Genomic DNA, 13,585 nt, shown 5'->3' on the forward strand with positions numbered 1-13,585 from the left:
GAAACAGAGTAAAGGGAGCAGTGCACCACACTTTTCAGATTTCATTTTTAAATGTGGAAAGTTATGTATCCAGCTTCACTTCACAGCTTTGCCCTAAATTGTTCTTGTAACATGTTAAAAGTAAAAAGGCCACATACTTGACCAAGATGACAAACAAAAAGTCAGTCTTTCATCTGTTTCAGCAGCAGAAAACAAACTAATCAACGCCATGTGATAAGACCAATGCACTTAGTGGTACACTATACTTAGTAACTTTGTAACAAAGAAAGTGGAAGAGGTGTCAGGAGAGACACGGATTCTGTCTGCAGCTGAAGCAGTGATTATCTTGCCGGTTTTGCACAAATACTTAAGGTTAAGTAGTTAAATAGGAGGCAAAACTGCAGCACACACCTTGGAAGCTTCTGCCAAACACCAAAGACAGAGGAATGTTTGGCAGAGTGACCGTGTTTTACTGGAAGCAACCACTCCAGCCTTTCAGGGTCATGCACTTCTGAGAGTTGCCCTCTGCACTGATCCACCCACTTAAATCTGTTCTGCACAGCCTCAAAACTTTGGAATCTACCCGGCGGCTTGTTCAAGCTGTCTCACTTCAACATATCATCTTCAGCCTTCCGTGTAATGTAAAGAGAAAGCATCAGCATCTTCTTTTTACATTGTATTCTTATCCCAGCATATGGAAAACAAAGCTTCTCTGGAAGAATCTCTCAGCATCCTGTTGGCTGCTTTCCTGTGCTTTCTCTTTGCTTTGTGATACGGCTCCATCATCATTAGGCAGCTGATTTGGGAAAAGATATTGCTGTAAATGAAGGCTGGAGTTTGATTTGATTTTCACAAACATGGCTTGTATGCGCTCACTGGCCAAGCATGTGAGGAGAGCAGAAAGTCTGGCCTCAGGGCGAGGGGAGGGTCGGGCCTGCGGCTGCTAATGCTGCTGACCCTACTGCTGCTGACGTGCAGGAGGCGTCACACCATGCAGATCTGTTCTAGGGTGCAGCTTTTCTTTGTGCAAACAGGGAGACACAGAAGAAGATGCGAGACAAAACTTAAACTGTTTCCTTCCCCCAGTAATCCTGGAACAGGAGCTCTGAATGACCTTGTCTTCCTGCCTCTGGTGATGGTGTTTCCTTTACAGCGGCGTCTCAAAGCTTATTGTTGGTGACGGTCAAAGTATCTCCCCAACAGCTGACAGAAAGCAACCTTGCCGATGTTTTTGTCACACCCTTGATTTCCGTTGTTTTTCTAACAGCTGTGAAAATGCGGCAAGAAAAGTAATTTTCAGCTTTCAGAGGATATCGCAGTTAATTTGCTTCGTCTGGTGTGATGCTGCTGAGGGGGGCTTGGCTGTTAGAATGCCTCTCCCATCGTTTAGCGAAAGGAATATTTTGTGCAAAGCGAGAGAGAAGGGCATAGAAATTGATTATGTCTACAGAAAAAAAGGAGCAGGAATTAATCTTTGATATGGTTTAGTAGTGCATTCAACTCCTGAAATGCTAAACTTGTCAGTTCAGAGCTTGTTGGTTTGTGATAATAGCCATTTATGGAATTGATATCAGACAAAACCCCTTGCAGACACTTTTTTAAAATATGGCTTTTAACATGTTTCTCTGTTCTGGCTTCCACTTGTTTCTGAAAACATTGCAAGGCAGCTGCATGTCTGTTCTGATTACTCCTCTTCAATCGATGCTTGGGGCAGATGTAAAGAATATTTATAGATCTGACCTGCAGAGACATTTGCCTGCAGGACAAGTAGAGCTCGACGTGTCTGTCCCTCAAAAATTTAATTTCACAGTTCCTGTTGTAAACCTGCTCTTGTTGACTTTTTGCTGGTTCATTTAGCATGACTGTGAGTTCATGGAGAGTCAAATGAAATGAGTTCGTCTCGACTCCTGCAGAAACAAAACTTTGTGACGACTTCTGTCTTAATTCTGTCTCGTTTAATTTTCTGTTTGACCTTTGAACTTTAGCTTTCAGAATAAAGTGGTTGTAGAAGAAAAAAAATCAGAAATTTTACCTCCTTTTTTCATTCAAACGTGTCACTGAAATACTGGAGTAAAATCCTGTTTGAGTAAAACAGAGAGAGTGAATGGAAGCAGTTGAAAGTCATTTTTCTCTCAAATAATTATTTATTCTTTACTTGTTAGCGATTCACTTAGTGTCTCTTAATGCTGTGCATGTGGAAAGGAAGTTAAGATGCACATTCTGTCCATCATTTGGTAGAGCCACAGGAAAAAAAATCATCACTGCTATAATTAATTATCATGAGTAGACATGCTGGAGGAGCATCTGAAAGGAGAAATTATGGAGTCAGTTATTGACTGCAGGTGAATTTTTTTTTACTGGCAAAGGAAAAATAAAATATTGAAAATAAAAAAATACAAACACTTGTAGTCTCTTCAACGGTCTGCCTGCTAACTCCCTGCTGTGGCATAACTGTGTTGTTTTTCTCCATTAGCTTTGGCTGATTTCTTCACCTGCAACCAAGATTTCAGTAGTTTTATAAAGCTGGAGGAGAAAAATGTTTGAAATGATTTTTCTCCTGGTTGAGGAGACATCACTCTTTTATTGCATCAAAGGTCAATTGGCAAAGTACTTACTGTGCTGCTTCTACTACAGATACTTTTGATATTTATACAACTCTGGAAAAAAATTAAGATCCCACTGCAGTGAACCCCATTGAAATCCTCCTGGTTATTCCTCCAAATACTGATTTCGGAACTCTTCCTGAGTTAAAACATTAGTATTGTTGTTTCTAAATGAACATGTTCTTGTTTTCTTTGAATTATGTGAGGTCTGAAAGCGCTGCATCTTTTTTGTTATTTTAACCATTTCTCATTTTCTGCAATACTAAATATTTGCGTGTAATTTCTGAGACATGTTGTCAGTAGTTCATAGAATAAAAGAACAGTGTTCATTTTACTCAAACATATACCTACAAAAACCAAAATCAGAGAAACTGATCATTTTAAGTGGTCTCTTTTTTCCCCCCAGAACTGTATATCCCCATTAGAAAGTGTGATTTGTTTTTTGTAAAGAAAATAATGCATTATCAGCTTATTTTGCATCATCCTCCATAGATGGCAGTACCTTCCTGTTTTAAAGAGGTGTGCCCCAAAAGTGTATTTTAAATAATTTTAAAGCACACTTTTGATTTATTCATGTCCCATTCCTTCAAGATTTTTGAGATTTTGAGGGCTCTAAAATAAATTTGCCCTTTAACAAATTTGGGGGGAAAAAAAAGATGAATTCATGTAATGCTCCTCTGGGTTTCTCTCTACACATCCACTATATTTTTAATGACTTGCAGTCTGTGCATGGTTTCATGTCTGTCATTAACCGAACTGAGCTCAGTTTCACTTTCCTAACTAAGTAGAGATGTGAATTATTTACACCAGTAATTAACCTGCAGGGGGCCCTGATGGATTCATGAGTGGCACAGTTGTTGGGTATCACCTGCACATTTTCTCCATCTGTTCACGCTCATAAAGCCATCTGTTGTGTTTTCAGAGCATCACGTCACAGCTCTTTACCTGCGGCAGACATACCAGTCACTTACACGTATTCCCCCCAAAACCAGACTCTTCCTGGAGGATTCGGACGCTGCACATATTCTTAATATAGATCTTTTCCCCAGAGAGAGCTGAGTGTAACACATGTCCTAAAAAGAGCCTTAATTTATTTGTTTCAACATTTATAGCTAAACATGTCCTTTGCAAACAGAATCCATTCTGAATCAAAAACATGATTGTCTGCGACTGTACGATACGAAGTATGTTTTCTTTTTTACGAACAGCAACTAAATACTTAAATAAAACTGGATGATCAGAATGGCTACAGTATAAGATGGGAGCAACATTTCTACTTGTTTTGTGGCTGCTGGACTTTGGAAGTGATGAAATATTCGAAGTGTGCAAATTAATGTGTGACCAAGCTTTCTGATGGGTATCAGAAACTCAACACCACTTCCAGCCATCATGGAAAGAAGATATTTGGGAAATCCTTCCATTTTTATGTTGTATAGATTAAAACATGCGTCACAACTTTGAACGTTCCATTACATCATCTTGATCATCTTTAGCTTCACCATTTATGCTTCCTATGTCAGATACTGACGTGAATTTTCTCATTTATAGCACCCGCCAGCATGTTTGATTGCATCCAAGGTAAAGATCTGGAAATAGCCTTAAAATAAATTCATATTTTAATGTTTTCACAATAAAATATTTCTTCATGAATGAATTTTAATATGGCCATTTCTACCCGCGCCCTTGTCCAGCCTTGCTTTCTTAACTCCAGCTCACTGAACCATTTTATTCTTCCCCAGTGTAGAAAACGTTTATTTTCTTGTCGTCACTTTCTGACCACACATCTGTCTGACTTGAATGTTTTCTCGTCTTTCCCTTTTTAAAGAGTGACGAAAAGAAACTGGCCTCCAGATCGTGTCATATTTATATTGCAGGAAAACAGAAATGCAAGTCGGACACTCTGATCACTTTCGAACTTTCGAAATACATTGTCATCCTTTAAAATATGCTCGTTACATTTCTATAGCTGGAACTGTTAGCAGTGCCAACATGGTATTTTCCCCAACTAAAAATATGTGCTCATATTAAAGGTTTATTTGTGAAGGAATTTTTAAAGTTTTATAGAAATTAAATAATTAGACAAAACATCCAATTTCGTCCAAATACAGTTAACTTTTTTTTTCTGTTTATGCAGCTTGTATTGATCCCTATGGTCCCTTTTTGAAGTTTTTTTCTCCCCAACTCTTATGTCAAAACCTTTAGTGTTTCCGTCAGGATTTTTGAAAAAGATGTGATCCTGAAGTGAACAGACAGTCATAGAAAGAGAAATTTTTGACACTTCAGACAGAATGAGGGTTGTCTTGTGCTGATGCTGCAGGACACTGAAGTCCTTGAAGTCTGGACAGTCAGAGTAACAATAAACCAAGAGGAGGGGGAGAAGTTTGCAGTGCCACTGAGGTTTCAGGTAACAAAAACTGTGCAGGTTTGTCCCAGGGCGGACAGAAAGCCTTGAGGCTGCGACGCGTCCTCTCCAGTGTTCTGGAAAACTCTGTGACCTTGTGAAGTGTTGCGTTCCACTTGTAGCCTTCGCAGCCCGTCCCAGAACAGAGACTCCTTTGAGGGAGGATTTTCAAAGTCAACAACAAAAGAGGGAAAAGGACAAGAGACGCGGCTGTTATCAGTAAATCTGAACAGAGATATGAAAAGCAAACAACCATCCATATTATAGTAATTTGTAAGCTTTCATAGCCACCCAGATTCTTAACCTTCATATTCTTTGTTGGCTCTCGTGCCTTCATTTCCAATCTTACTGATTTATGTTTTTAACAATTTTTATTTATTTTTTTTCCCCCCAGTCCTCAGATTTCATGTTAGTAAAAATGCTGCACAGGATTCTGTTTGTTGTTTCTTGGAGCTTCGCCTTGTTTACTAAAGGATGGAGCATTACTCTGAACCTCAAACAGGGAAATGTCTAGAATGTTAATTGCATGCTATTCACACATGCTTTCTAATTACTTTCTTCATGCTACTGGGTGTAAATGAAAAGTAAGAAAACATTCTCCGGTAACTACAAGGAAGCACTATTTTCATTCATTTATTTATTTATAGCTGTGGCATAATAAATTATTTTTTTATGAGTAATCATGCGCCATGTTTCCATACACAGCATGTTTCTGTATCAGAACTAAGAATTTCAACTCTTTTCTAAATACTTTGATGCACTTTAATGAGTGACGCATGCTTTAATGCACAATTAGAAAATACTCTTTCACTTACTAACTTTTTGATGGATTCAAAACCTTTATCCAACAACCTGTTGCACATTCTTCTTTTTTTTTTCATGTTATAGAATAATAAAACATAATCCCACTCAATCAGGTCAGATTTTAAAGCTGGTCATAAAAATCCTGATAAGTCCATCTTTGTTTTCAAGAAACATTTTATTAAAGTAAAACTGCTGAGTTTTAATGTTTGTTTGTGTTTTCCTTCAAAACTCTCATCTTATGTCTCTCTATTCTCATTTCTCCAGGTGTGTATGTCCATCTTTACTGCAGACTGTGAGTCATACCCTCTTCTGTCCGAAGAGTCTTGGTAAATAGCCGGCCTCACAAAGCCGAAGGATCTCGGCTCGGCTGGTAAATAAAGCCCTCTTCCCTCCACGCAGCGTGGGAGAAAGTGCCGCTGCAGTGCTGGTGTGGCATCTCTGTGAGGCTGATAGCTGGAGTGAAAGCAGCGTTGAGAGATCATTTTTCAGTGCGAGCCACTCACCTTTCATTGCCATGGCCCTGTAAGCCGGCTGTGAGGGCCGGGCTGCCGGTGGGAACGGACTCGGACTCTCACGTGGACGCATTCTGGAGAGAGGCGCGGTGCACCCATGCAGAGCATCTCCCTCATGAGGCTGGAGGCTCGTACATGAGCGAGGAGTCATGTGATTGCTTGGATGACCTTCCTATGAGATTAAGACACTTTTACAGACTTTTTTTCCTCCCCTTAATGCCCAGTGGGTCTGTACGGTGGGAGCGGAGTGAGGGCTGGTATTGATTCCTCTGCTTTATGAGTTTTCTTCACTGTGAGAGTGTATCTGAGAGGCAGAGGGAGCCAGCATGGCCAAGCCCCTCCTGAGGATACAGCGATACTTCTGCAGGAAACCTGTCCGCTTCTTCTCCCTCATCCTGCTGTACCTGACTGCAGGGAGCCTCGTCTTCCTGCACTCCGGCTTCGTCGGGGACAGCGGTCCCCGTGCCCGAGGGGGCCGCGACTCTGTCGTGGCTTCGGAGGCGGGCGGCCGGGCTTCGTCATCGGACACTCGGGGGCTTGGCATCATGAGCAGGGTGTTCAAGGAGACGCGCAGAACCGGTCGGAGGTTTGGACCTCGTTGGATGAGGAAGAGCGGACAGGGGGGCTACAAGACGGCGGGAAGAGGGGGAGACTACACCAGCAGCTGGAATCGAGCTCTTAAAGGACGCAATGCCAAAGACGTAGACGATGGAAGAGGTGAGGACAAAACTCCGCCTGTTACAATGTCTCATTACTCTTTCAGTTATATAATCCCAGAGTGCAACGAATTCCCTTATACGGAGAGTACGGAGTTTAAAACAGGTGCAAAACATCTGCAGTGTTCCAAAGTTAGACTTTAGTGTGCAAGGGAAACAAGAACAATACCCGGTGGGAGAGTTATAGGGATGTGGAGCAAAACCTACTCATAATAATGGGTGAATTGGCAAGCGCACATGCAGATCGTGTCCCACTTCATCCTATTGCAAAACCGATGCTCAAAAATCTTTGCAGCATCCGTGCAGCTTGGAACTGAAAGCCGTATTTGGTCTTCTGAAAGACCTGCGAAGAGTGAGGTGAGATAACAGTTAAGTCCTCTGTCTTATTTCTTTTTTTTTCCCTGTGTAAATCCTGCAAGGATCCCAGTTTCTGTCCATAGCTGGAGCTTTGCTTTGGCACATATTCGGCCAAACGAGACTACGGCAGCATCTAAACGGGGACATGTATGTAAGAATTGCAATTTGATCTGGGATTATTGCAGGCTGCTGTGCAGCCCGTTTACATGTAAACCCCGGGTTCACATGGGACGTGATGTGTGACAACAGAGGTTTCTGCTGTGAGGACAGGTTGCCTCTTCAGATCTGACACCTTTAAGCTTGTATGGCAAAATGTTTGAAGTAAAAATAGCTCTTCAGATGGTATCATCAGTTTTGTCGTCTTAGCATTCTTACTCAAAAACAAAAATCTGGGTAAGGGTTCACATTGACAACAGCTGTGCACTAAGTCCAGTCTGGGTTTTTGAAGTCTATGCTGTTTTTGTTCCTTCTCTAAATAATTTGAAAAGCATATGCTTTATTACCACTTATATTTCAAAGGAACTATGTGCATAATTATTGTTTGGCAGCTGCAGTTTCCAGACATTTCTATTATTTAAAGTCCTTTTAATGAGATATCAGAGAATCTGCCAGAGTTCTGTGGCTTTGCAAAGCAGTGGGTATACGATTAAAATCTCCACAAATAATTAAAAATTCCTCAGCAACACAGGTCATGGCAAATTCATTATCAGTGAATGTTGAGAGTGCACAGGAAGGGAAAATTTAGATTTTAAGAAGAGCAAATTTTTATTACTTAATGATTTGAAATGGCTTTAGTTTAAGCTGCCATTATCATGAATCAAACCAAAATTTCAACACTTTTGGAAAGAAAAGATAGAGTTTTAAGACGGATTTTTAAATGAAGGATGCAGGCTGACTTGAAATACATTTTGGGCTTAATAAAGTGGGGACTTTGTTTATTCTCTCAGTAAAAACTAAAAAAAGAAATAATTAACCATTTGGTTTATTTACAGCTGGACAGACAGGCAGATGACTTCTCTGATATTTGTCATTTATTTGAGCAAAACATCCAGTTCTACTTCTGTAGATCAAGTAGAAGTAAAACATATATTTGATCTATTAATGCATCTCTGAATTCCTAACAGAGATAAAAAGCAATGCACCTCTCAGTTCTGCAGTACTTGAATTCAGAGTATCAACAAATGATCAGCTATCACTCCCACCAAATTCAGTCTATAAGCCAACCAACCAAGCTACACACTCTTTTGTATATGCTACGATGCACAGCTGGAATAATCTTGTAATTCTTCCATTTTCTGTAGGATTCAGAAATTCTACTCTATCAAAGAACCTGCAGCCATTAAAAAAATAAATAAATAAATCCATTAACCAGAGTGAAACATTTTGAAAGTTATTTGTTCCATTACATCCCGCAGAAAACTTTCACAGCCTTGCAGAAAAAAAACAATCATAGTCTACCACCTGCCTAAGCTGAGGGGTAGTTGAACGAAACACAGGCATTGCTCTGCTCTGGAGGATCCCAAAGGATTCCCAGGCCAGAAGAAATATATAATCCTTCCAAAAGGTTTTGGGTCTGCCCGAGGGTCTCTTTGCAGATATGCTCAGGAAAAAACACCCAGAATGCACCCTGATTAAGTACCCGAACTGCCTCAACTGACTTTGATGCAAAAAGCAGCATCTCTACTTTTAGCTGCCTAAACTTGTTGTCGTGTCTCTTGAGTCGTGTTTCTTTAGTGAAGAAAGGCATTTGGCTTGTATCTTTTGGTCATGATTGATATTTCTTGACTGTAAGTGAGGCTAATAACTTAGCCTCAATACATTGTATTTTTGCTCTTGTTCTAAAAAGAAAAAAAAAAAAACTCTTGAAGTAATTGCAGCCATGAAACAAAACATGGTTTCTGAGCCAACTCTGATTGACTCAGAACAAGAAAAGAAGAAAATGGCCTAGTCAAAGTCCAGGCTTAAATCTTACTAAGATTTTGTGGCATGACTTAGGTCAAAATTCTTTCACATAAATACAAATCCCGGTGTCCAACGAGCTTATAATTTGATTTGGATGGCTTTTTGCCCCTTACTGAATGAAACTGACTTGGAAAAACTAATTTTGTATTTACTCGGGTCTTCCTCGTCTGACATTGAAATAAGTTTAATTGCCTCAAACAACGTAACGAAAACGAAGCCAAAACGGAAGAAATCTCTTCGGAAGACGACCTTTTCGCAGCACTGGAAGTGTTTTCCTTCTGCTTTAGCGTTGGAAGAGAGAACCTGTGAAGTCAGGCTGCCGATTTTGAACTCCTGGGAAAGCCTCGAACATCTGGGAGTGCGAGGGAGGTCAAGCCAGAAAAGAAAGCAAATACTGTATTCATCTAGAAACCCTCTGAGTCACAGTAACCTGCCCCACTGTGTCACGCAGAGCAGAATATCAAAGAAGAATATTTTTCTAGCTGCAACAGATCCGAGCGATATCTCTCCCAGCTCAAGGACGAGAAAACCAACAAGTTTATGGTGCACGCGGAAGCTTAGGGTTATCTGATGAAATGAAGCTCTCAGTCTCGCTCGCCCCTCCCTCGCCTCCTTGTTTCTCTAATGCTAACCGTTTGGGACAGCAGCTGAATGTGATGATAGAGTAATTAATAGCTTCAAAGCATTTGTTGTCCCTCTTGCATCCAGCAGCTCTAATCACACTTTGCAGCCTGAAAACACTCGTACGTTACACCAGACGTTGCGTTCCTCCCTGTACTCCGAAACCCCGTCCCTCTCTCAGGCTGTGAGCTACAGACTTTAGGAAATAATGTGATTCACCATGCAGGCTTCAGCAGATTTTTGTGCTGCGTGCTGCAAAAAGAGCAGAATGCTGCATATGTCCCATGTGAAAGTTGGAGGCGAATCCTAGAGAATCGTTATGCTTAACACACAAACATGACTCAGCTGGGCGCAATCAGGTGCGTCTGAAGTATCATCCCTTTGTGCTCGTGTTGTTCTGAGTCCAAACATGCAAAGCATTTAATCAGCACTTCGTCACAGATTATTTTTCGGCTCAACAATAGTAGCGTAGGAGGATTACAGCCTGCAGCAGCTCACCACAGGCTGCTTAAATGCCATAACAATTAAACTAATGCAGGGCTTTCCCCCTCATCTGGACATTATCAGGCTCAGGGAGGTACGGCGCAGATGGTCTCCGCTTCCTTGGTGCAGCTTGTGCTGACCGGTTAAATTGGAGAAGATTGTTTTTTATTAAAGGCAAGAAGCTGCATAAGGGTCAGCGTTTCGCTCTGCAGAGCCCAGCCCCCATTCACACGTCTGAGGAATGCAGCCAGATGACTGCCGCTGCGGCTACAGACCACTAGAAGGAGACGTGTGTCATAAATAAATGAAATGACTGCCCCAGTTTGTGTGTCTTTGCGCTGTGAAACCTTGGAAAGAAAACACACTGTTGGTTGGATATTTCTTACTTCTGATGCTTTTGTAAAACATTTTCATGTCTTTTCCCCGTATCTAAAGTGGATGTGCTCCAGAATGATGTATGAATGCTAAATCTGACTGTACGTTTCTGTCATTTTCTTACTGGCATTTATTTATATTTGATTCTTTTCCAGCAAAGTACATTGGCTGCTACGTTGATGACACTCAGAAAAGAGCCCTGAGAGGAGTGTCTTTTTTTGACTACAAAAAAATGACTGTATTTCGTTGCCAGGACAACTGTGCTGAAAGGTACGACTCAGGCAAACACAACCCTCATCTTTTACTGGTTTTTATCTTTTTCCAATGCTGAAATTACAACAAGATAAGAGACATTAAGTAGAGTACTTTATTAATTATACTGCATCAGAGGTGGTAAGATAACAAAAGGTCTGATGTTGAGATAATGACATCATTGATAGTGATATTGGCGAATGAGGATCTGACATTATAGATCTAAAAAGTCTTGATAGTGCAATGCTAATATATACTGAAGACATTAAATGCATTTTTCCCATATAAAGTTTCACTGTGATGTAAACCCACATAAATGTTTTTTTTACAAATAAAGCAACCTTTAAGAAAGTTACTGAAATTATCTGAAATTTTACATAAATCTGAAAGTGAGGCTGTTTTGCCGGATGGTTTTCTATTAAACATCCCACAGAAAATTTCCCACCGAAGTCCGTTGAAAATCAAACATATGTCATGAAAACGTTTATTAAAATCCAAAAGTGTGGCTGAAGAATGAGAAGGTTTCAGATTTGCAGTAAATGTTCAGCTAAACTAAATTATAGGATTTTATGGCTGCAAGCGTTGAAATGTAAAACTGTTTAATATATGTACAAAAAAATAAAGTTTTACCTTTTGAATTGGAATTACCTAAATGAATCGACTATCTGATGTGTTAACTTAATTTAGCTACTTTTATAAAGAAAGAGAAATGTACTTTTATTTCTTAAAAGCATTTAAATTAATTTAATAATCAGCAGCATGCAGTTTGATGCCATTTTATGGATTGATAAAAGACACTTGATGAATAAATGAGGACAATCTTGTAATTCATTAATTTCCGGTTTCTGCCGCTTTTTTTGTCTTTTCATTTCTGAGACCTCAAAACCAAACCAAAAAATCTGCATCGGCCAGGAAAGCCCGATCGGCCCAGTTCTCAAAGATTTCTCTTCTCCTTTTTGTTTTAGAAAAACAATCTGTGCTTGCTTTTCTATCTCGCCACTCGTTTCTTCCCGTCACCATCTTCCTCTCACCTCTTTTTCTCCTCCCCTGTGGAATCCCGGGGACGGCTCTATCAAATGCATTAAATTACACCCATCACTGCCTTGCAGAGCCGAGAGCAGGAGCGAAGAAAGATGCTTGTTTTCGGCTCCCCTCTCTCTCAGTTTGCGTCTCTTGCCGCCTGTCTGTCTCCCAGGCCAGCAGGTTAATAAAAACAGACAAACAAATGAGGTGCGGCACACAGCAGCACACAGAGGTTTGAGTATGACTGACAGCTCAGGGGATTCATCCCGTGTCTGAGCTATGTTAAACGTCTAATTGCATCTAAGAGGTCTTTTGGGAGTCAAATCCTTCATAAAGGAAGGAGACAGGTGACCTTGTGTGATTCGGTTTCTGTGTAAGCCACACACCTATAATTGGCTTTGTCCTAGAGGCCTGCAGAGGATGCAGCACAGCTCATTTTTCCGCCAGCAGAAGGAGATCTCTTACTATAATGCATTTCCATTTTTTTGCCTCAGCTTCCCCGGTGCACCGTGTGTTTGTTTTTATCGATTACAGCTCACTCTGTGGTTCAGAGGGATAAAATATATCGGCCCAGGAAGGATTAAGAAACACAACGAAGGCTCGGTGCAAACACTTGAACCTCTATGATTTCCTTCCTTCCAGAGGGTACATGTATGCGGGTCTGGAGTTTGGAGCAGAGTGCTTCTGCGGGCACAAGATCCAGGCGCCCAACGCTTCAGAGAGCGAATGCAACATGGAGTGTAAGGGAGAGAGGAGCAACACGTGTGGAGGAGCCAACAGACTGTCCATCTACAGGCTGGAGCTGAGCCAGGAGTCGGCGCGCCGCTGTGAGTCTCTGCCTCACACAGGAAAGCCAAGTGATGGCCTGTGTTGTAGGTCACGATGGTTATTTTTCCTTCTTTATATCTAAAATTGCCTCTCAGGCAGTAACAGCTGGAGATGGGCTCCAGCCGCCATGGCCCTGCCAGGATATGTGGGTATAGATGGATGCTTGAAATTGTCATAAAAAGGGTGAGGGTTAAAAAAAATGTGATGAAACAAAATAAACATAAAGCAGCAGAGAACGCAGTCAAAAGCCGAAAAGAACGGAGATTATAAAGTTAGCGGTGACAAAATCTCAAACTTCAGTTTGAGCTCATGGAGTGAGGACGGGTCTTGATCTCCTGCGTAGGATTTTCTTTTGCTGCAACATTGTTTTCTCAAACTCAACTTCATGTGAGACACTTCTCCGCATTTATGTGTAACCCATAAAGTTTCTACTTTAAATATTGAAACTCTGCCACCTGCGTACCGGGGATAAGAAAAATAAGGAGATACATTTTCCAAAGCCAATGTACAGATGTGTTCATGGCTGTGCAACGCAAAGAAAATAAAAAACACGGAGCGAGTTAAGTCCTCCACCCGCCCCCTTGCCTCACTGTGTTTGTCTTTTGCCTCAGGGACTGTTTACATTCTGTTATAGGTTTTGATGATGAACACAATGATCTGCTGCAGGGA

The 13,585-nt window shown here is 40.9% G+C and overlaps 1 protein-coding gene across 1 annotated transcript in view; it reads left to right on the forward strand.

Moving 5' to 3' along the window:
* Positions 1–13,585, forward strand: part of wscd2 (WSC domain containing 2) — a 56,118-nt gene that overhangs the window by 29,545 nt on the left and 12,988 nt on the right. The window contains exons 2-4 of the mRNA XM_015018594.1: positions 6,052–7,016; positions 10,969–11,083; positions 12,731–12,915. Of these exons, the coding sequence (XP_014874080.1) occupies positions 6,626–7,016; positions 10,969–11,083; positions 12,731–12,915 (691 nt within the window). The 5' untranslated portion in view covers positions 6,052–6,625. The remainder of the gene's footprint in view (positions 1–6,051; positions 7,017–10,968; positions 11,084–12,730; positions 12,916–13,585) is intronic.

This window comes from Poecilia latipinna, unplaced genomic scaffold, assembly GCF_001443285.1.
Source record: "Poecilia latipinna isolate Pla-1442-1.1 unplaced genomic scaffold, P_latipinna-1.0 Scaffold79, whole genome shotgun sequence".
NCBI classification, from domain to species: Eukaryota; Metazoa; Chordata; class Actinopteri; order Cyprinodontiformes; family Poeciliidae; genus Poecilia; species Poecilia latipinna.